Here is a 24,963-nt window from a genome sequence, read left to right as displayed (position 1 = left end):
CTTCTATTACTGGTTTGAGAAGTCCTTCTTCCATCCTTTCAATGTGTCCAAAGTATTTCAGCTTTACTTCTTTAAACATCTTTAAGGAGCCAGAGTTCTGCCAATCTTTTCTAGCATCCATCCATTTGACCATTTTTCAGTATATGATATCCTCAACAGCCTTCTGTATAATCACATCTCAAAAGCAACTTACCTTTTCCTATTAGACTTCTTTAGGTTCCAAGTTGGGGCGCATAAGGGTCAAAGCTATATAACTGAGAAGAGACCTCCACATAGCCTTTACAGGAATGCAGAGAACCGATCAGGGTTTCTGACCTAATGTCCAATCCTCACCTTCTCTTGGTGCACCCTCTTGGGTATCTACCTGGATACTGAACAAACGAGAATGGACTGGCAATTTGAGATTTAGCCAACTGAATTGTATTCTTATTGGCTTAACCACTTCGCCATCAATATGGATAAAATAGACCACTCCTCTACACTTAGTATCCATCATATATTTCAATGTAATATCAATGGTATTACAATTTTACTATGCACTTCGCATCCATGGTAACCTGGACGTATATATACGTCTTGGTCAGTTGGGTGGTTAAACCAAAATAAAAAATGATGGTACAACATAACAAAATTTCATACCAGCTGGGGTGTCGTCCGGTTAAACAAGGCCCCCCCCCCGTTGTTTTCGCTAGGGAACCAGGGCAAACAGCAAAATGTCAGCTACTGGAACAAATTCTAAAACCCACCCCAACTCAACATCACCAGAGTTCAAGATCAGTACTATCATCATAAGAAGCCTGAATGGCAAAGAAATGGAGCTAGCTGAGGAATTGGATAAGTACCAGATCGACATAATAGGGGTAACTGAAACAAAAAAGACAAAACTGGTGAGATCTTTCTGAGCAATAAATACAAAATGTTATATTCATGCAATGACAATCAAGCTATAGTATTCAACACTAAATACAAGGCTAATCTTCTTGAATGGCAGGAAGTCTCAAGTAGAGTGATGTGGGCAAATATGAGAATGGGGAACTGGACAATGAGACTTATTTGTGCCTATGGTCCAACAGAAGGTTCTACACCCTCTGTCCAAAAAGAAACTGAACTTTTTGAAAATAGAAGAAACTAGTGGCGCCACCTGTTGTATCTTTTTTTTTGTCAAAAGTGGCAACCTTCATTAGTGTTGTGTCAACTTTATGACATTTGCTTCATTAGAAGCCAAGTTATAGTGGCATGTTTTGACGAACGGTCAGTCGTCATAATATTCATGCTGTACACGACGAATTCTCGCTATCAATCGTTTCGAGATAAAACTCACCACTGACTGTTTGGCCAGGAGGAACAAATTGTTTTTGGATAATGCCCTTGGAATTGTAGAAACAAATCAGCATTGTCTTTACTTTTGACTTCTCCAAGCAACTTTTTTTTTGGATGCCCCTCTTTTAGCGTTCTCCACTCAGCATTCTGGCGCTTTGTTTCGGGCTCATACTCAAAACATCACGTTTCATCACCAGTAACAATCATTTAAAGGAAGTATGAGTTCTTACGAGCAGTTTTAATGAGGTCTTTGCATTGGGTACAATTTGATATAAAAAATGTATCAAATTGTGCCCAATTTGATACATTTTTTGGTCGTTGGTCAACTTATGGGGAACAAATCGCGAATTCAATTTACGAAGGCCCAAACTCTCGGTCAAAATGTTGTGCACAGTTGATTTTGAAACCCAATTCATCTTCAATCAATCGCATGGACGATTTCGGGTTTTCTTTGATGAAATCACTCACTTTTTTGGATGTTAACTTCTCTCAGTCCAGTTTTTGGACGGCCTGCCTTTTTGTTGTCATCAAGCATCAAACAACCACTTTGAAATCACTTAAACTACTCATAAACTTGAGTACGAGATAAACAATCATCACCGTATGCTTTTTGAAGCATTTGATGCATTTCGGTAAAACTTTTACCAAGTTTAACACAAAAGTCAATCACAGATCTCTGTTTGAAACTCATTTTCCGACCATTCGTCACAACATGCTGTCACTTTTGACACTATAACTCGGCTTCTAATGAAATAAATGTCATAAACAGTTGACACAACACTAATGAAGGTTGCTGCTTTCAAAAACAAAAGGATACAACAGGTGGCACCACTAGTTCCTTCTATTTTCGAAAAGTTCGGTTTCTTTTTGGACAAAGAGTGTACTAAGGTAGAAGTGGAGGAATTTTTTTCAGGCTTTACAGAAAGCAACTGGCACAATGAAAAAGAAAAAGTTGGTCCTTGTTGAGGATCTAAATAGCAGGGTAGGAAATGATTGTTAGACATACAAAAATATATTGGGAAAATTTGGAGAAAAGAGTAAAGCTAATAATAATGGTAAATACCTGTTGGTTTTCTGCTCAAGACATGGACTGATTATTACTAACACAATGTTCCAACATAAAAATGTGCACAAATTCAAATGGAGAGAAGAGGCGAGGAATAAGAAAACCCTCATTGACTATGTTATTGTTCATAGTGATGTTTTCTCCCTGGTGGAGGACACAAGATGGTACAGAGGATTTGAAACTGGAAGTGATCACCATTTAGTCTTGAGCAGGATATAATTGAATTTCATATTGAAAAGAATAACGTGTAAGAAAGTTTTAAAGCGAATAAAAGTTGAGCAGTTCTCAGATGTGAACTGTAGACTAAAATACACAAAGATTATTGAAGAAAAAATGAGAGTGTGAGAACAGGAACCAAACCTTGGAGATTCAGTGGCAAGCCCTGAAGAAAACACTCATTGATTCATCCAAAGAGGCATGTGGTGAGGTTGTCTGCAAGGATAGAAAAATCAGAACTCCATGCTGAACACAGGAAGTTAAAGAGACAGTGAAGGAAAAGAAGAAAGTATGTCAAAAGTTAGCAAATCAGTCAGCTTGTGCTCTTAGAGAATACAGACACAAATGTAAGAAAGCTAAACACTATGTAAAACTAGCTAAACACTATGTAAAACTAGCTAAACAAAGTCACGGGAGGACTTTGGCAAGAAGATAGAAAATAAATATCAAGAAGGTGGAAGATATCCTGGAGGTTGTTGAAGAAGCTCAGAAATGGGGGAAAGAGTGCTATAAAAGGAATTAATCCTTGAAGTATGGAGTAATTACTTCGAAAAATTGCTAAATGAAACAAGCAGTGATGACAGCACAATGGTAAAAAACACTAAATTGGGGGGGGGGGGGGGGGGAATCTCGTCTTTCTGCTCTGTTCTAATTACCGTTCACACACTATATTTTAGCAGAAAAGCCAAACATTGTGAGGATATCGTAAAATTCATTTACATTCCATTTTTTTGACTCAAGCTTTTTTCAAAACAATTTTTAATATAAATGATAAATTAATATGAATTAATTTTAATTAATTAAAATGAATTAATTTTAATTAATTAATATAAATGTATATTGATAAATAAATATAAATTTCACATTTTTTGCATGATGTAATACTACAAAAAAATTTCATTTACCATCTACCTGAATCTAAACTGTTCTCCCAAATCATCAGCATCTTGAGGAGAAATTTCAAATATTCCAGAAAAAGGAAAAGGATGTCCTCCATATGCAAATTCTAAATAATGAGTGAAAAATAAATAAAACTGGAAATATAAATCAAATTGAAATTAACTAATCATATATATAAAATATATTACTCACTAATAAGGTGCTGACTGAAAAAAAAAAAAAAAAAAAAAGAGTAAATACAGGTATCCCTTGCTTAACGCGGGATTTGATTAACACCGAGAAGTTAATTGCGGCAATCCCTTGATATACACGGCAAGAGTTTGATTAACGCACCTTTAACCCTGAGGAGCTCGCAGATGATATGACAGACGCATGCAAAATGTTTAATATAAATATTCTTACACAATTCAGTGTACAGCTTGGAGGTCATGAGTGGCTGTGCATTCATGTTACGAGTGATATTCCGCACTGTTTTTTGCTGTCAGTTTGGTTTAACACATGTTATACAAAAGGTTTGTGGTATTTGACAGTAAACTGTATCTAAGAAATACTGCGACATCCAATGTCAGTATAATATAGTTTTTTTTTTTTTTTTTTTTTTTTTTTTTTTTTTTTTTTTAAATTCTTTGTTCAATAATTTCTAGATTGTAACTGAAAATAAACCATCATCATATATCACTGAAATATATCATACATCTCTTCTAAGAGATGTGCTTCACATTATGGAAAATACTAAGGAAAGTGACCTGGAGCTTACTCCACCTTTACTACGAGTTGCTCATAAGGTTGCTTATGCTTGCATGCGCCGAAACTTTTAGTTTCTACATATTCGGCACGAAACTCTTGTAGTTTATATATTCGGCTATGAAATAATGTTGGATTCAATATACACTTAATTTGTACCATCATGTATTATATTTTCAGTATTTTTTCTTTGTTTTATTGCTTGTTTGCCGAGGTGTGGAGTCATTTTGGTTGTTATCGTGGAATTTATGCCGAATAAGAATAAAACTAAAACTGTTCAAACTACTCTTGATAACTTTGATAAAAAAAATTGCAGTAAATAATGTAGGTACAAGTATTTATTAAACATTTACTTTGCATTCATTTTTATCTTTCCTAACAGAGTACCATGTAAAGCAAATCATTAATACAGTAATCGATCATGGACAAATTCTAATTTTTACCATTGATTATTAGATTTCATTAACGCGGTAACATCGAGTGATTAATTAACCGCGTTAATCGAGGAATACCTGTACTAAGCAAAATCTTGTGACGAGCAATAACTACCACATTGAAAAATCAAGTGAATAAAGTATTTCTAAATAAATATAATAGCATTAATGCTGAGATGATTTTCATTGCCTGATGTTATGCTGCAACACAAAGCACCATGAAAATGACCATGTTTGAACTTCTAAAGCAGGATTACTGGTTAATCTAATACTGTCTACCTAAATCACGGTATCAAATGTGCTCGAGGTTTCCTAATATTGAAAAATATCATAGAAAACATCCAACATATCAGCATTCCAACCAACAGGCTAAAGTTAAAAATTCTACTAAACCATGAATGTCTTAAGTGGCAGGTGATTTCAGCTGTCCTGTGTAAGACAACTACCATAATTCTACTTACTGGATGTCTAAAGTAGCTTAAGAAAGTATCATGTTTGGTCTCTAGAGCAGCATTTCTTGATTACCTAAGCGCCCACTAGTATATTAATGTACAATAGGTTTACAACCTTATATAGATTAAAATAAAAAAATTAAAAAAAATACAATGATGCAACAGTGAATTATGACCACCTGTGTGTGCACGAGAGAGAGAGACTCTCTCACTGTTCGTTGGCTGTCTATAGCATAGGACAGCAAAAGTCATACAGTGCCATCACAATGGCTACAGCAGTATACAAAATAACATGTTTACATGTTTCAGTAAATAACATGTTATGCAAAAGAAAATATTTAAAAACTGATAAATGTCCTATCTACACAAATTATATTTATAATCAAATATATTTGTATAAATTAACTCTTTATTTAAAGAGTAAAACTTCATACAGTCTGTCCAGGTGTGACATGGCCTGCCTTAGTGTATATGGTTCAGCTCGATTATAAATATTTCATTCCTTTCTTGAGTACTGGCATGCTACCAGAACATGACAATGGTAAAACAAGTATTGCACTGTTGAAAGTGTATTTTTCACTTGGTTAGACTATAATAAATTTAGTTTAATCCTTTATCCAAGTGTGAGCAAACAAAGTTTGCACCTGAAAATATCTTCAGGACTGGGGTAAGGTAGTACAACACAGGCAACTCGCAGCAAAGGTGAAGCTGCAAGTTTTAAACATCACTCCTATCTCAGTATCTCCCATAATGCAAAACCCATCTCTTTGTGGATATGTATAATGTTATGCATTAAGGGAAGGGCCACTACCCAGACTAGTTTCGAGCTTTATTGAGGTCTCTTCAGTGGGAGCCAGGCCCAAAGGTGGAGATACCAGGCAGAAGTAATGTCAGGTCATCTTTAACTATAGGAGTTGCCAACTGGTGTGCCACCTTTTTTATTACTCTGGATTTAGAGAAAGATGTTGAAAATTTATTTTTCACTTGGTTAGACTATAATAAATTTAGTTTAATCCTTTATCCAAGTGTGAGCAAACAAAGTTTGAGCCTGAAAATATCTTCAGGACTGGGGTAAGGTAGTACAACACCGGGCAACTCCAAAATGTTCCAACAATTCATAGTGCAGATCCCTTAATTTTCCCCAATGCCAAAACACCTTTGTGGGCAGGTGCATTGTCCTGATGAAAGATTATTTTTTTCTTCTGCAAACCGGGTCTTTTCTCAAGAATTTTTTCATCGTCTGGTTAAAAGATCGGAATAATATTCCCCCGTTATTGTTTTACTCTTTGCAAGATAATTAATAAACAACATGCGTTTAGCATCCCAAAACACCAATGCCATTACCTTTCCTGCTGATGGAACAGACTTTGTCTTCTTTGGCGCTGAACAAACTTCTGTCTGCTGTTTTGACTGCTGTTTGGATTCTGGTGTGTAATGGTGAATCCGAATCTCATTCATAGTAAATCGATGCACAAAATCAGTTTTATTCTTGTTAAAATGCTCCAAGCACTGTTCAGAGATTTTCATGCGATTGCATTTATGATCTGCTGTGAGCAAGCATGGCACCCATCTTGTGCAAAGCTTTTGCATATGCGAATTCTTCATGCAAAATATATCCTACACATTCTTTTGAAATGCCTATAGTGTCAGCAATTTCACGCACTTTGACTCGCCGGTCATCCAGTACATATCGTGCACTTGATCAATGATTTCTGGTGTTGTTACACTTTTTGGACGTCCTTCACGTGGATCATCTTCAAGGCTAGTATGGCCACTTTTAAACTTGGCAGCCCATTTCTTAATTGTCAGAAAGGAAGGAGAAGCATGCCCATAAATTTTTATAAACTTCAAATGAATTTCTTTTGCCATTAAACCTTCTTTTACAAAGAATTTTATAACCGCAATACTCCATTTTATCCATTTCAAGGGATACTGAAAAAGCAGCATTTTTAAAAAGGGATATTTTTTATTTTTATGTCGTTATGAGAAAACTAAAGTGGACAGTCATGATTATAGTATTATATAAGTTTGCTCAGTTCTCAAAGGTGAGCGAGGATATCTGAAGCTCACTAAAAGGGAAGGAAGGACAACTATGTAAAACAAACTACTTGATAGAATGACTTGCAATTTCACATGGATGTTTATGACAGATGTACCAACTTAGAAAAATAAAAAATGTTGCCAATAGTGTTGCCATCTATGGTCAAGGCCGAGAACTTTTCACACCACCATTGTATAACATACAGAACTCAACTGTTGGTTTCAAATGGTCGTGATAACTGACCATCACTGAAAAAACAGCATTTTTAAAAAGGGACTTTTTTTATTTCTATGTCTTATGAGAAAACTAATATGGACAGTCATGATTATAGTATTATATAAATTTGCTCAGTTCTGTGTTTTTATCACAATCACAACTGGGGAAAATAGAAGTGGATGTATTGGAAATTAAAAGTAATAATGATAATAATTACATATTTGAATTTTTTTTGTATGTGTGCTGTGACTCACTGAAAGGGAAGGAAGGAAAATTTAAAAAAACAAGAATGACTCACAATTTAAAGTGACAGATCAATTTTATTATCTTGTGTGAGGAATCCTGCTTACTGGAGATTTAAAGTGACTTGAAAAAGTCCCAAGTTAGATCTCTAGAGCAAGGTTTCTGAACTATCCAAAGACCTAACTCTGAACTTTTTTCTGTACCCACCTACAGTACTAATATATTATAGCTTTACAATTTTCATGGGTGGGATATGCATTAATTTTTTTTTTTTTTTTTTTTTATTATTATTACGTTTAGCATTAACTGTAAACAACCTGAAACTTTTCAAGGCACCTCAAGCCTACAGTAAGGAAGGCAGCACATGATGAAATTCATCTTTCACCTAAATCACCAACATCCATGCCACAGGAGATTTGAAGACCTACTCCTCAACCTGCTGGTTGAAGAGCAAGTTAAACAGTGACCACCAACAATCATGCCATCATTTAGTGTCATATATGAGATCAGAGACCACAGATATAGCAGTTCTAAATTAGAGAAGAGGACATATGGCATTAGTGGCAGAATTATATGAAAGCAAAAATATTAGGAAGAAAACTGACATAAGAACCAGAGAAAGGCAAAGATCTACAATGCCTGATGCAGTTAGAAGCATTTTAAAAGAATGAAATAAGATCTGACAATACTGAGGTCCTGACAGACTAATTTGGAGAAAAACTGTTGATAGGAAATCAACAATAATGCAAATATAATCATGTAGTGCTATTATAGTTGTATGACCTTTGAGAATACAGGACTTTGATAAAGATTAAATATTTTACCTAATCATTTAGGCAAAAATGATTAGACAAAAGAAATGTATAGGCAAATTTGCTTACTGAACAAGAGAAGGGTGATCATAATGGTGATTTTAATTATGGTAATACTGATGGAATGAAGAGATAGCATCAGGGAATGAATTTCTTCAGTTTTTAAGAGATAACAATCTTATGCAATATGTAACACAGGGTTAAGCCATGGATATGATCATATCATATCAAAAGATGTGATTGTGAATGGAGTGTCTAATCTTCCTCTAGTTGGCAAGAGTGATCATGAGGTGATTACCTGAGTTGTAACCAGTCATATAAGAATGCTAGTGAAAAAGAGATATGTGGACCTCCAAAGTCATGTTCTATCCTTTTCCATCAAACACCATTCCTCTCATGTGTAACTTATCATCATCATCGTTTATTTATAATTTTACAATTATAAATAGTGAAACCAATCAAAACAAATAAGTAGTCAGTGTACACTAAGATAGGACTTGGAGGTTCTTATGGCATGGAAGAAAACCAGGCTTCTCTGTCATATGCTAGTTGATAGATCTCTGATGCAGAGAGTTGGGGGGAAATGGGGAGAATACTGCTGATGTATTTCTAATATTGAGTCTGGGGTCTGCCTCTTTTTCTTTTTCCATCTGTAGGGGCATAGAAGACCAGAGCATCAAAAGGTGCAGAGGGTGGATGTCTGAGTTGGTGGGCGAGCCATTTTATTTGGTTTCTTTGAACAGTGCTGACTAGAGGATCTTGTTGGGTTTCATCTAATATATTAGAGTTGGGATCATTTTTTATTTATATAGATGTGCCTATCTATCTGATTTTTTAATATCTTTGTGTTTTTTGGGAGTTTATTTTTAGTCCAAATATTACTGCAGTTCTCCTAAGGCTGTTGAAGTGGTTTTGGGCATCTGTAATGTTGGAGTCAATGAGGACTATATCATCTGCAAAGCTCAGGTCTTCAAGGTGCATCTGTGTATATATATAAGGATCTTTGATGAGGATTCCTTATTTACATATGTTATAAGTGTAACTTATAACATATGTAAATCTCAAAGCTGTCCAACTTAAGAACATTGTTCACACACATTTGGAGTGGTGCAATGAACATCTCTCTAAGAATGAGTGATATTATTTAGAAGGGATGATCTACTTAAAATATTACCTCTCTCCCAGTCTCCCTGAAATCACTTTATCACAAATGCTTCTGTTTCTGCATTATGTCTCTTCTGTAGGTATTTTCATGATCACAGTACCACTGAATTGGCCACTATGATGCCTTCACTTTACTCTAAACATATGAAAACATGAGCGATTGATAATCATTATTAACTGCTAGTATGATGCTCTGAGTCAACCTTAGCAAATGAACTTCACATCTGCCCTCATCTTCTATTAACTAAAACAATCTTTCCAGGAATTACAACCTCTACCAAGTCAAGAAACACGTCAACAGATTCCTTCTTTCTCTCTAATCACTTGCTCATACATGACACTGCTGTGTTATAGGTTTTTCAATAACAACACAGAAGGGGTTATAAGTTTAATCTGTTGTAGGTTTTAATGTGTGGGGGGCTGCTATAAAAAAACTAGAATACTACAATCATTTCTCAGTATAACAAACTCACAGGAATAGTTTGTTACAGCAGAGCATTTGCTAAAGTGGGTTTCCTTTAGCATAATATTATGTTTGTGTCAAGACTTTTCAGTAGCTTATAACGAGCAAGATGTTTATAATGGCATTTGCTACGGCAGGTCAACTGCATATATTCACTTGCTTTTCTTGCTTGAATTATATGAATTCACTCTCTAAAGAGTGAAACCTACTATATGTTGGTATTAATACAATGAGTGGGCTATGGTTTAGAATAATACAGAAACCCTACTCTAGAAACCAAAGATGGAACTTTTAACACTTTAAGCCTCCAAAAAGTAGCACGGCAGTTTCACATCAGCAATGAAATTCATCGCTCACCTGCAAATAGTAGAATCTGAATGCACAGCACACAGATATGTTATCCACTCAGCCTATCAGGGCTGGCAAAATTACTATTACAGAACCTCAGCCAGCTCCATCCCCTCAAAATGTGATTCTTAATATAGCAAGTCAGTACAGCATGTCAGCATTATTAACTGAAATCAGCATCATCCTATTTTGTTATTTTATGATAATTTCAATTTTAAAACTAATGTGTTAAACTGAAACCACATACCTGCTCCATAAATTTCAACTCCAGAATGAAATACACCTAATCCCAAAGGTGAAGTATAATGGTTAATCCAATACTAAGGGAGGAAAAAATGAAATATTTAATTTAATGTTTAATATAGAACTCTGAATTGCATATGTATAATTCAAACAAAAGTTTAAAATCTTTGTGGGTGTATTTATAGCTCTGCTGCTACAACACTGATAAAAACAGGTATTACACTGAAAAGAAAAATATTATTATTATTACCAGCAACTCCAAGGAATCCTTAGACTCATCGAGGGAGGCCCAACATCATGTCAAGAACAACTATTCAACATTCACATAGTATCTATCATACTTCAACTTGAACTCATTTACAGTCATGGCACCCACAACAGACTCTGGCAGCTTATTCCACTCATTCAACACTTTCCAAGTAAAAAACCTAGCTGTAACACCCTTGCTAACCACACTCTTACCAAGCTTCCATGGATGACCCCCTAGTCATCCCACTACCAGTCCGACTCTCAAAAATATCTTCTGAATTAATCTTATAGAAACCCTTCATTAATTTGAGTCTCAATCATATCACCCCCTTTTCCGCCTATCAACCAATTTCTGCAGCTCACAAATCTTCAACCTGTACTCATAAGGTTCATTCCATAGTCCTGCTATTATCTTGGTCACTCATCTCTGGATCCTCTCCACCTCCTCCCCATCAAGAAGAAACCCTGGCACCCATATCTGGGCACAGTAGTCTAGATGGGGTCTTATCCAGGCTTGATACAGACGAACAATAACCTGTTTGTCTCTGCTCGTTAAAGTGTTTTTCAGCAACCAAGTGATTCGATGAGCTGATTTTGCCACTTTTGCGATGTGTCCCCTAAAATTCAACTCCCTATCCACCAACGCTCCCAAATCCCTGGTCTCGTCAATCTGCTGGAGTACAGTTCCACCAATGTGATATACTGCTGCTAATCTTTTCACCCCAAAATGCAAAACCTTACATTTTTCCACATTGAATTGACATCCATTCTCCTTAGCATAGTCCTCCAAACTATCCAAATCATCCTACAAAATTTTGACATCCTGAGCATTCACTATTGCTCTACCTAACTTTGCATCATCGGCAAACAGATCCTCTCAGATCCTTTCCTATATTGTTAATGAACAAATTAAACAGTGGTCCAAGAACAGACCCCTGTGGCACACCACTAGTCACAGGCCGTCTTTTGGACTCTATTCCTGAATAAACCACTCTCTGATATCTCTCCATCAACCACCCACCTATGCATCTCACCACCCCCATATCCATTCTCATATGCTGCAGTATACTGATTAGAATTCCATGTGGTATCATATCAAAGGCTTTGGCAAGGTCCAGTAGAAATACTGTAAACCCGTTACCCTTATCCAGGTCAGCTGTCATTGTGTAATAGAACGTGAGCAAGTTACTGAGGCATGATCTACCATTCACAAAACCATGCTGTTCCCCATACAGTATCCCGTTTTCATCTATCCAATCTTGTATTTTCCTCGTGGCTATTTTTTCCAAGACCTTGACAACAATTCCTGATATGCTGATCGGCCGGTAATTTTCAAAAGCAGTCTTGGGACCTCCTTTATGCAGTGGAACTTTCTTCCCCTCTTTCCACCCCCTTGGGACTAACCCAAACCCGAGACTCAAATTAAACAAAATGGTCAAAGGCACTGACAATTCTTTAGCCGCTTCTCGTACGACACAAGCTGCCATACCATCCAATCCCGCAGATGAATTGACATTGAGGTTTTGTAATAGACTATTCACCTCCACTTCATTCACCACAATTCCTGTATAATATAACTGTTGGTTCTTCCATTTCTGCAATGTCGCCACGTGGATGATATACTCTTGCAAAGTGCTCACTCAGTAATTCTACTATAATCAACTGATTCGGTTACCTCCCTACCATCGGCATTCTTTAAAATCAATCTGCCATATACATTTTTTCTTTTACTTGCAACAGATCGAAAAAACTGTTTGGGATTCTCTTTAGCCTGCATGGCTAATGTTCTTTCATAATCTGCTTTTGCTTTTCTTACCACACTCGTTACCCTTCTGGTCTGGGCTTTATACCATTCATGTGCCTGCAGGTCACCTTTCTCCTTAAATTCCCTCCACAGTTGTTTCTTTTTTTGCAACTCAAGCTTAATGGTGTTATTCATCCATTTAATCCCTACTTGATTTCATATTCAGACTCTAGGTATACAGTCAGCCATTGCCTTCTGCAAACACTTCTTAACCGCCTCCCATGCACTATCAACATCCAGCAGTTTTACATGCCATGGCACTGAACCAATCAAACTCCTAAGCTTGTCATACTTACCTGCCCGATAATTCCACATGTACCCTGTCTTAATTGTAAATTCCACACCTTTAGCCACCTCCCAAGTCAAGACCCCATGATCACTCTCACCAATTGGTGGCAATCTGGTCATATTCGTTACAGTCAAATCTTCAGATGCAATTACTAGGTCAAGCACTCTCTGACCCCTAGTATTTTCCATTACATGCTGTCGCAGATAGTTATCCCTTAATAACCGCATAAAATCCAATTCCTTCTCCCATGTGTCCTGTCCTCCCTCCAATCAATGCTACCATAGTTGAAATCTCCCATAATAATTACCCTCCTTCCACTCATTTCTTCTTATGCATACTCATTTGCTTATGCATACTTATCTCACCATATTTTCCATCACCTGGTCTATAGCAGCACCCAACTGTATATTTAGTTCTGCTAGTTTCAATCTCACACCAAATAGCCTCAAACGTGCTCTTTTCTCTATCCTGCAATTCAACTTCTATTCTCCTTGGCTGCAGCTCATCAGCTATCATCAATAATACTCCCCCCCCCATTTTATTCTCCGTCATTCCTGAACACACTATACCCCTCACATTCAATCCCACTAGCTGTATCATCTTCAGTCAGCTATGTTTCAATAATGCCAATAACCTGTGGTCTGGAAGTGCCAACCAAGGCCAAAAATTCTTCCTTCTTCTTGTTCCTAATACTCCTAGCATTAGTATACATGAATTGCAGACCCCCGTTAACCCCATCCCTACCTTGATGCCTTATACTAACTATCCCATTCTGATTTGTTGTCCTCCTTATTCGCTCGGGCATATTATACTTATTCATACACTCAACTACCTCCCTAAGATCTGCATATCTACTCCTCCCCCCTTAATAAATCTAGTTTCCTTGATTCTGCACATCCACTTCATTCAACAACACTTTTTCAAGTCTCCTTACATCGAATCCATTCAAATGCAAACCATCCATCTTATATAGATCCTTCCGCCCATCGAACTCACTCCACACGTCCACAAATTCTACACCACTCATCCTGCATAACCCATGCATTAAGTCATTTGCAATTACGGCCCTCCTTCTAAACTCTTCACTGTCATACCGCAGCAAAAGACTAATCATTCTAACTCTCTCGCTCTTCTCTTTTGCTACCTCAAACAATTCCTTCAAATCCTCTATCATTTCCATTTTATCTCCTTTGAAATCATTCATACCTGCCACCACTATCATTTCTTTCAACCTTTGCTCCCTAATAGACTCACTTACATCCTTAATGGTCGCACCAGGTTGGTACGATTTTGTCAAATTGTCTATTATCACACCTCATACTAACGAATCTCCATACAGCACTCGCTCCTTCATTATGTTTACGTTCACAATCATACTCTTATTTTTCCTATCATACTTTTTTTTTATTGGCTGGTACACTCGGTAGACATTTGTGCATACGCTCCAGCTGCCACTTTGTCCTATGCATTGCTCCGCTCAATTGTGCGATCTCATTCATTGCATCTATCTCATCTTTTTTATTATCTGTTAAGCCATTAATTTGCTCTATATTAATACCTTCATTCTCACTTTCTATGCAGCCCTCACAGCTCTCTAGTACAACCTCGCAATTTCTTATCATATCGCTATTTTCTACATTCTGATATTTGACAAAAATATCACACTCGCGACCTGAAACACACTTTAAATTCCTCATTTTCCTTACATTTTCTGCACACATTCGCTCCACTATCATCATCTAACCATACTCCAACCGCTCTCCATAACGCATACATTTCGCAGATAGTACATTGAATAATCTCCTTTATGTTACCGTTATTGAACAAAGATGGCGAACCATTATTACTAGCCGCCATTTTTCTTCTTATTGAAGCCATGTGCTATTGTATCTTATCGAATTAATAATTGAAACAATACCAAAAATACACAAACAAACACACTAAAATACGAAAAGCAAACAAAACTATGTTGTAATATTCAAACAAAATTGTCAATGTTAACTTAAAATAACACTTATCTTATCAGAAGCTCTCAACAAACACTACACACCACGAGTCCCTCTAGCAGTCTTTTTCCAAAATATGTTTAAATTAAAAAAAAAAAAAAAAAACATTATCCAGCAACTCTGAGAGACAAACAGTATACTCAAATATGCAGATATTATTGTAGAAACTGTAAAAGTGCTTGGGGAGGGGGGGGGGGGACCTTTTAGGACTTAGTGACAAAATCTGAAAAACATTGATTCAGCCAGAGAAGTATCTCAAAAATTGTCAGCAAGGAATAGAAAAATCAGAATATAATAATGGAATTAAGAGTTAAAGCAGCAGTAATGGAAAAGAAGATATCATGGAATATGACTTTAAATAAGTAAGCATGTGCCTATAGAAAATACAGAGAAAAAAAAATAAGGAAGTAGATAGAAGTCATGTGAAGTCAGAAGGTCAAATTCGAGATGATTAGAGTAGAGCGCTCATAAAACTCATCTATAAAAATAAAAGAAATAAAAAAAAAAAAAATTAACCAATGAGAGAATTTTTGAACTGAGCATGCTAGGAAAAATTTATGCAAGCATACTAGAGAGGAGGCTCAGAATAATCGTTGAAGAGCTTCCTCTATTTCTTCTCCAGGTGAATCTGAAGCAACACATTTGTTAATAGAGAAAGAAAAAAAAAAAGATTTTTATTACAACAGGTATTAAGAATTCATTCAAATATAATATGGATCTACATCTAAGTTTTGTGATATCTTTAAAAGACCTGTGGTAAGATGCCACAAGAAAAGCGGTTTAAAATTATATGCTGCAAAATGGACATTATATAAAGTAATATACAGCTAACTTTTGCTACAGCAAAAACAGCACTAGAACAAATTAACTCACCATAATAAATAAAAGTCTCTCCTAAGACAACAGAAATTATAGTTGAGAAACCAATGTTTGATTGGAAATCCAGGATTAGGCAAGGATATACAGATCACATTATGAAAGAAATTAGCATTAAACCCGATATCAAAATCAGGAGATATGAAAAACGAAGGTTAATAGAGATGATGTTATATCCCTAAATTAATCTATTACAAGTTTCAAGATCTAATTAAATCCTGGTGTAACATATCTGGTGTAAAAATTAGTAATAAAGAACAAAAGCTATGAAGAGGCAGAAACATCAAAAACATCAAGGAAAACTTTGTCTTCCTTGATGTTTTTATCAAGGAAGACAAAGTTTTCCTTGTCTTCCTTATCAACAAAAATTCCTGATATGTACCCTCAAGGTATATGCAAGACACTAGGATAGTGCTTCACAAGTTTCCTATTACAATTTTCTCAAATTATTCTATTATTTAGGTCAGGTTCAAATACTGCTAGATCTTATATCTGATAGATACTTAGACGTTTATTTTCACTTGTGTTGATTAGGTATAGTTTCTGGGAAAATTCCCATGCTACTCCTCTTAAACACTATTATTATAATTACGGCGATTATAGCCTGTTTTTGTTTAGGAGTGTCCCTTATTTTAAATACATTGGCTATTATTACTCAAAAAAGAGGTATATATATATATATTTCAGGGCATTATGGGTGGGTATAGAAGGTAATTATAGCAGAATAAAAAAGGTGGAAAAATTTTGTACATACATTGTTTGAATACTAGGATGTCTTCCAATTTCATGATCCTGCTGAAGGTTGTTTATAACAAGGGGGGGGGGGGGGGGGGGGTTGACGCAGGAAAAAATAAATTTGGAAACCCGGGTTTTGTGTTAATAATATATATATATAAATATATATACTATTGCGTTTAGGGGCACATATTGGGGGCGGAGAGGAGAGAAGGGGAAGGGTATACTTATTGGGAAACTGGGACAGGGGAGAGCATTAACGGGGTGTGGACCGTTTCGGTCGACTGACCATCATCGGAACATTTTTGGAATGAGTGTAGGCCTATGTCAAGACTGGAAGTTGAATCTACCAAATAAGGGCATTTGTTGTCGCTAAATGGCCGGAATCGTGGCTTAATTTGCAAGTTCTGGATCGTCCAACATTCAGAAATTAGGTAGGGGCGGTGGACGTTGATTGAATTTTCATCGCATTTTATGGCAACAGTTTCGGATATTCTAAGCATTGTTTCATTGTCTTGTTTGTCTATGATTATGGCCTTGTCGATTTGGGGGATATGTTTCAGTTCAACGGCGTGAGCTGCAATTTCTGTCTTCCCTGTACTCTGTGTTTTATTTTTCTTTTTGATGTTGAGATGTTATTTTGTGTTCAGATAATCCGGAATGGGAATATTGCACTCCCTGGAGTGCTCTTGTAGTCTTTTTGACAAGGAAATTTGTAGACTATGTTGTGGTGTTCGAATATTTCTTTGTGTGTGAGAGATTTAGTGGGTTTTAGGAGAGTTGCTAATTTTTGGTTCGTGGTGAATACTAGCTTATAGTCTGTGTGTTTGAAAATGTATTTGTAGGCTTTGTATGTGTTTTGGATATATGGCAATTTGATAACCATACATGTAGGGAAGTCTGTTTTGGTTATATTATTGTTATGACGGGATTTTGCCGTACTGTTCGCGTAACTTATTAGATGTGTGGGATAGTTGCAATTTTTGAAAACCTGTGTTAAATACTTTAATTCCGTGTTAAGATAATTACTGTTGGTTGAGAATTTGTAAGCATTGATAAATTGTGATAGGATGACTGATTTTTTTAACGGAATATGGGTGAAATGAATTGAAATGGAGGTAGTTTCCGATATGGGTCATTTTCCATTTCATACCATCCATATTCCATTAAAAAATCAGTCATCCTATCACAATTTATCAATGCTTACAAATTCTCAACTAACAGTAATTATCTTAACACGGAATTAAAGTATTTAACACAGGTTTTCAAAAATTGCAACTATCCCACACATCTAATAAGTTACGCGAACAGTACGGCAAAATTCCGTCATAACAATAATATAACCAAAACAGACTTCCCTACATGTATGGTTATCAAATTGCCATATATCCAAAACACATACAAAGCCTACAAATACATTTTCAAACACACGGACTATAAGCTAGTATTCACCACGAACCAAAAATTAGCAACTCTCCTAAAACCCACTAAATCTCTCACACACAAAGAAATATTCGAACACCACAATGTAGTCTACAAATTTCCTTGTCAAAAAGACTGTGACGTCACCTACACTGGCTCTACAATTAGGTCTTTATGGACTAGACTACAAGAGCACTTCAGGGATTGGAATATTCCCATTCCGGATTATCTGAACACAAAAAAACATCGCAACATCAAAAAATAAAAATAAAACACAGAGTACAGGGAAGACAGAAATTGCAGCTCACGCCGTTGAACTGAAACATATCCCCCAAATCGACAAGGCCATAATCATAGACAAACAAGACAATGAAACAATGCTTAGAATATCTGAAACTATTGCCATAAAATGTGATGAAAATTCAATCAATGTCCACCATCCCTACCTAATTTCCAAATGTTGGACGATCCAGAACTTGCAAATTAAGCCACGCCTCCAGCCATTTAGCGACAACAAACACCCTTATTTGGCTGATTCAACTTCCAGTCTTGACATAGCCCTAAACTCATTCTGAAAATGTTCCAATGATGGTCAGTCTACTGAAACGGTCCACACCCTGTTAATGCTTCCCCTGCCCTAGTTTCCCTATAAGTAAACCCTTCGCCTTCTCCCCCCCCCCCCCAATATGCGCCCCTAAACACAATAGTATATATATATTATTAACACAAAACCTGGGTTTCCAAATTTATTTTTTCCTGCGTCAAAACACTCCCCCCCCCCTCGTTATAAACAACCTTCAGCAGGATCATGAAATTGGAAGACATCCTAGTATTCAAACAAGGTATGTACAAAATTTTTCCACCTCTTTTATTCTGCTATAATTGCCTTCTGTACCCACCCATAATGCCCTAAAATATATATATACCCCTTTTTTGAGTAATAATAGCCAATGTATTTAAAATAAGGGACACTCCTAAACAAAAACAGGCTATAATAGCCATAATTATAATAACTTGTTGATGTTTGATGGAATTAACACACATCTATAGATAACGAATACTAAATAAATTTGAGTTAATAAATTATTATGCCAATATTTGAAAAGGAAAATAACTACCTGTCCACACTGAATGGTGCATCCATCATGAAAGGTGTGTGTGTGTGAGGCATCACTATCCCTCACAGCAATGTGGTGTCCTAAACCTTTGCAAATAGTGCTAGAACCATTTGCTCTGACCACACTAGTCTCTCTACAGAAATCACATAATTTCTTTAGCCAATGGTGTGCCCCCTTCATGAAATCAACAAAACTCTTATGTTCCTTCCCCAAACATGCAATATGATCACCATTCTGAAGAAGCAGACCCCAACACAGATAAAGATCACCAGATTCAAAGGAGTGGCCTTCTTCCTATACAAGAGTGGATAGATATATATCCAAGAAACTTTTCCTAGAACCCACCTCAGCATTACAACATATGCCAAACTGTGGCAAATTCAGCTGCCTCACTTCAACATAAAGCTGAGAGACCATCAGCAAGTTTCCATCATTGCACCCATAGAGGGCATCAGTATGTAAAATCCTGCCAGTTATACTGTGTTCACTTTCTTACCAGTGTTAGCGTGCCTGTACTCAGTATTTGTGCCTACGAAGATGCCTAGGTGAAATATTGGCATAATAACTTATTAGCTAAATAAATTTACATTAGTATTTATTATCTATAGATGTGTTTATTCCACAACATCAGATTTTATACTTTATTGTGCTAAAACACTTACACATTCACACCTGGACAGTGTATAGGTGCATAAACCACTGGTCGGAACTAGCTTTAGCATATGTATACTGCTACTTCTGCATCGAGTAGTCTCATTTACTCAAAGCTTATGGGCCATGTTAGCTGAAAATTTTTCAGTAGAATTTTATTTGTAAAAGTGGCATTTCTGAAGTTTCTAGATGATATCAAATATCTCAAATGTAATTCAAACTGATTTCAAGAAAAACACACTGGACAAAAATTTATGGAATGCTGAATGAAACAAGTACACAATTTTGAAGTTGATGAACACATAAAGAGTCATACATATACGTAGAGTAAAACTGTTGGAACGTGACCATCGATGTCTGAGGTATGTGTGTGTGTGTGTTTAATGCACTGTAGTATTCTGTATCCTCCTCCTTTACAAGTACAACCATGGAGTCGTAAAGGTGTTGTTATGGAGTGGCAAAAGAGTGCCACTCTTTTTAGCCGAGAACATGGACATTCCTCGCAAGAGGTGGCCGAGTTTGTTGGGGTGCCTGAATCCACAGTCAGTAGTGTCCATTTACAGTGGAAAAGTATGGAAGTCAGGATCACAGGCATTTGGAATGACTAGCAGCAGCTGAACATTTCCAGATTTGTCAAGAAATGCTTCAAAAGTACAATGTTAGGCCCAGTAAACCAGTTTCAGAATGAACACTACAGAGAGAACTGCATGAGTTAGGCATTTTCAGTCATGTTGCCCAAATGTCCTTAGTTAACTGTCTAGAAGAAAAATCACCTTGCTTGGGCAAAACAGCATCATCATTGGACCACTGACCAATGGAGATGAATAATATTAATATGGTCCGAATGAATCCAGATTCTGCTTGTAGTCCAATAATAGCTGCTCCAGGGTCATGCAGAAGGCTAGAGAAGCATTTAACCCTGAATGTGTCCAAAGGCTGTGCAAAAAGGAGGTGGCGGTGTCATGTTTTGCAGCTGCATTTCAAGTGCTGGAGTTAGCCCATTTGTTCAGGTGTCCAATCGTAGGGAATCCATGGATCATCTGACACTTTTAAATAATGAAGTATTGCCATTTGTCCAATTTTTGGAACAAGGACACATAGTGGATCCTGAGTTTCAAGATGATAACTCCTGTGTCCCTAGAGCTGGAATTGTGCTGGATTGGTTTGCAGAACATGAGAAAGATGTTTCACATCTCAATTGGCCAGCCAATTCACCCAATTTAAATGTCAGGAAAGGGCTGTAAAGAAGAAACATCAGCACCCTTCAAATTTGGCAGTATTAAGGGATCTTTTAAGCATGGAGTGGAATAAACTTGACATGCATGTAATGAGTCACATTAACAGTACACAAAAAAAAAGCTGCAATTAAAGCAGGTGGCGATATAACTCCATATCAAGGAATAAAGTTTGCATTCCATAATTTTTTGTCTAACATGTTTATGTATTCTCATATTGATCTTTTTTGCTTCACATAAATTGTGTCCTTTCTATATCCAATGAGTGCATTATAAACAACTGTTATACATATTTTCTGGAACTGAAAAAATGAAAGAGGATGTCATGAAAAATATGTTTAGTTAGCTGTTATATTCAGTGCTACAATCAATCTGTTTTGCTTGCATGCATGCAGCATAGTCTGTGAGAGAGGGGGAGTGATTTTCCATTATGAGTGTCATTCCAAAATCGAAATTTTCTTTATCAACTCTGTTGTACAGTTTCCTCACAGTATTCTTTTCATCTGTTTTTGATTTCCAATTCTTCTGTTAGTACTGCTCTATTTCTGTCTTTGATGTGCTTGTTATCCAATCTTTATATTAATGATATTGGTAAAGATTTAACATGAGATGTACGGCAGCTTGTTGATGATGCAGATATAGACAGGGTAATCAAGAATGCAACTGACATGCAGCACCTACAGAATGGTTTAATTAAGCTGGAAATGTGGGCACATGAAAATGGTTGTCGGTTCAATATTAGTATATGTAAAGTTATGCACTTCAGTGTAATGAAATACCCAGTAGCATATTATGGCGATGGAATTATGATAGAAGAAACTGACCATGCTAATGATCTTGGAGTTTTGCTAGGTAGAAAGCTAAAGTTCAGGGATCATATATGAAAGACTGCAAATACAACTCAAACTGTAATGCTAAAATGAATACTGCCATTTAAGGATAATGAAGGCATTTTGCTTTTCTACAAAATCTTGATATGATCACACCTACACAATTATGCACAAATCTGATCATATGTCCTGTTTCCAAGATGATACAGATACAGCAGAGAGGGTGCAAAGGTGAGTGTTAAAGATAATATTGAGATTGTGGAAAGTAAACTATGAGGGCAGTTTGAGAATGTGTAGACTGCAGACACTAGCAAAGAGGAGAAAGGAAAGAGGGGTGATATGACAGACTTTCAAACTTCTGAAAGGATCACAGGTTAAATCTGGTCAAATGGTAAACTCCCCTCTCTCTCTCTCCTTCCAGCCACTTTCTCAAATATTTTCTTCCTGCCTTGTCTCTTTTATAGGTACTTTTATGGATGCTGTTCTGTTGAACTGGTTGCAACTATTCTTCCACTTTCTCTTAAACCCATAAACACTTGAGAGCAACTGCTAGCCAACATCTGATTACAGTGCAGCTATAAACACTGAACCAACTCCTTGTCTTCCTCTTTCATTCCATTTATTTCAATGCTTTGGAAATCTCCCACACATAATTTTCCTAAGGAAAACAATAAAACTTCAACTGATATGACTTTTTGAACAATCAGGAGAAGTTTTGTGCACTTTCCTGCCCTCCACAAGTTAATTCTCAAAGTTTGCAACTACAGTATGTTACAAAACACAGTATTAAACAACTACAACAATATGTTATGGAGTAAACAGGTTTATTAACAAAGAAATATATGTTTACACATGGATGCGTACATCCACAACTATCGGTGGAATCTTAGTGAAATAAAACATTAATGAAGGCTGATTACATGCTCAAAACAGGCACCTAATCTATCTATGCTGGTTGGAAAAGGGAGGCTCCCTGTTTCACAAAAAACCACAGGATGGAACTTGGAATGTTAGAAGTATGAACCAAGGTAAGCTAGAAATAATAAAGATGAAAATGGAGTGCAAAAAGCTGGATATATTGAGAATAAGTGAACTTAGATGGACAGGAATGGTCCATCTAAGTTCACTTGTTACTCAGGACATGAGACAAGTCAAAAAAATGGAGTATCTTTCTTACTCAGGAAAAAGATGGCCAGGTATGTATTGGGTTATAATCCAGTGAGTGACAGAATCATTTCTCTCAGAGTGAGTGGACATCCAATGAATATGACCATCATTCAGGTTTATGCACCTACTACAGAGACATCAGAAGAAGACATTGAAGAATTTTATGGCAAGTTACAAGAAGTGATAGCACCAAAGCGAGATTTATGGCTACTTATTGGAGATTGGAATGCAAAAGTGGGAGAGACTGAGGAACAAGGAATAACAGGTTGTTTTGGTTTAGGTATTCGAAACACTGCAGGGAAGAAGACTAGTTGAGTTTTGTGCAAAGAATTCTTTGTTTGTTGCTAACACCTGCTTTAAACAGCACAAAAAAAGATTGTACACATGAGTATCAACTGATGGACAACACAGAAATCAAATTGACTATATACTTGGACAAAAAAGATGGAGAAGTGCAATTCAGTCTGTCAAGACTTTTCCAGGTGCAGATTATGAAACAGACCATGAATTATTAGTGGCTATGATACAAGTGAAACTATAGAAACTGAATGCATCACAAATGTCTATCAGATATGATCTTGGGAACATACCAGCTGAATACAATATTAGCATACAGAACAGATTCAACACACTCAATTTGTGTGAAAGAGAACCAAATGAACTATAGGAAGAGATTAAAGATATAATTAAAACAGAAGCAAAGAAGAATATCCAAATAGTTTGTAAGAAGAAGAAGTCCAAATGGCTGTCAGAAGATGCCATCAAAACTGCTCAGGAAAGGAGGAAAATGAAGGCCACAGGAAATTTGCAGGAAGTACGGCATTTGAATGCAGAGTTTCGATAAGCCAGAAAAGACAAGGAAAAATACCTTAACCAGGAATGCCAACAAATAGAAGACCAAAACAAGAAAGGAAAAACAAGAGATCTTTTCAAAAAGATCAGAGAACTAACAGGAAAGTTTAGTGCCAAGATGACAATATTGAAAAGTAAACACAAAGGATATCTCACAGAAGCTGCAGACATCAAAGAAAGATGGAAAGAGTATACAGAAGACCTTCACAGAAAGGACTCCAAAATTACTGAGAAATTTGAAGAGCAGAATTATACACAGGAACCAGTACCACTGGAGAGTAAAGTGAGGTAGGCACTGCAACAGATATCCAGTAAGAAAGCACCAGGAGAGGATGAAATACCCATTGAGCTGCTGAAAGCCCTGGGAGAAGAGGCAGTTAAAATTTTAGCAGCTCTATGTCAGCAAATTTGGATCACAACTACATGGCCTAGAGAATGGAAAAAATCAGTTTATATACCTTTATTGAAGAAAGGCGATGCAAGAGAGTGCGAAAATTACAGAACTATAGCATTGATTTCTCATGCAAGTAAAGTCTTACTTAAGATCATTCAGAAAAGACTGGAACCATTCATGAAGAGAGAAATGCCAGATGAACAGGCAGGATTTCGAAAAGGCAGGGGAACAAGAGATCAAATTGCCAATGTGAGATGGATAATAGAAAGAGCACAGGAATATCACAAGAATGTCTACCTTTGTTTCCTTGAATATAAGTAAGGGGGATGGAAGGGGTGGTGAAGCGCAATACATAGCCTCTCCCACTCAAATGTCAACCTCACCTTCCCGTGGTCCATCCTGTTCTAAAAGTACAAACGAGGCACTGGCGACCGAGTATGGGCAGTATAACCTTAACACCCTAACAGAGTAAATGCTGTTAGATCTGCCTGTCCAGAGGCTTTAGGTAGCAGCCCTACCACTGGACTTACCCAGCGACAGGTTAGTAACCTGCCCTGGGGAAATTCAAAATACTTTCAAGTTTCATGCAAAGAAAATCCGGACGGACTGTCAGGGAAAAGACCACAACCCAGGAAACGGTAAACGAAATTGGAAAAAGGAACACATAATGAAG

General features: G+C 36.6%; 1 protein-coding gene across 2 annotated transcripts in view; it reads right to left on the bottom strand.

Moving 5' to 3' along the window:
• Window positions 1-24,963, bottom strand: part of LOC150102666 (deubiquitinase DESI2-like) — a 105,078-nt gene that overhangs the window by 26,400 nt on the left and 53,715 nt on the right. For both annotated transcript variants that reach the window (XM_090398824.1, XM_090398825.1), the window contains exons 3-4: window positions 10,667-10,739; window positions 3,515-3,608 (exon numbers count right to left, since the gene is read on the bottom strand). In XM_090398824.1, coding sequence (XP_090254950.1) covers window positions 3,515-3,608; window positions 10,667-10,739 — 167 coding nt within the window. The remainder of the gene's footprint in view (window positions 1-3,514; window positions 3,609-10,666; window positions 10,740-24,963) is intronic.

This window comes from Typopeltis vanoorti, chromosome 10 (assembly GCF_054136105.1).
Source record: "Typopeltis vanoorti isolate ZY-2024b chromosome 10, IOZ_Tvanoo_1.0, whole genome shotgun sequence".
Taxonomy (NCBI): Eukaryota; Metazoa; Arthropoda; class Arachnida; order Uropygi; family Thelyphonidae; genus Typopeltis; species Typopeltis vanoorti.
Note: the sequence above shows the minus strand (reverse complement) of the source record. Positions and strands in the feature narration are given on the sequence as shown.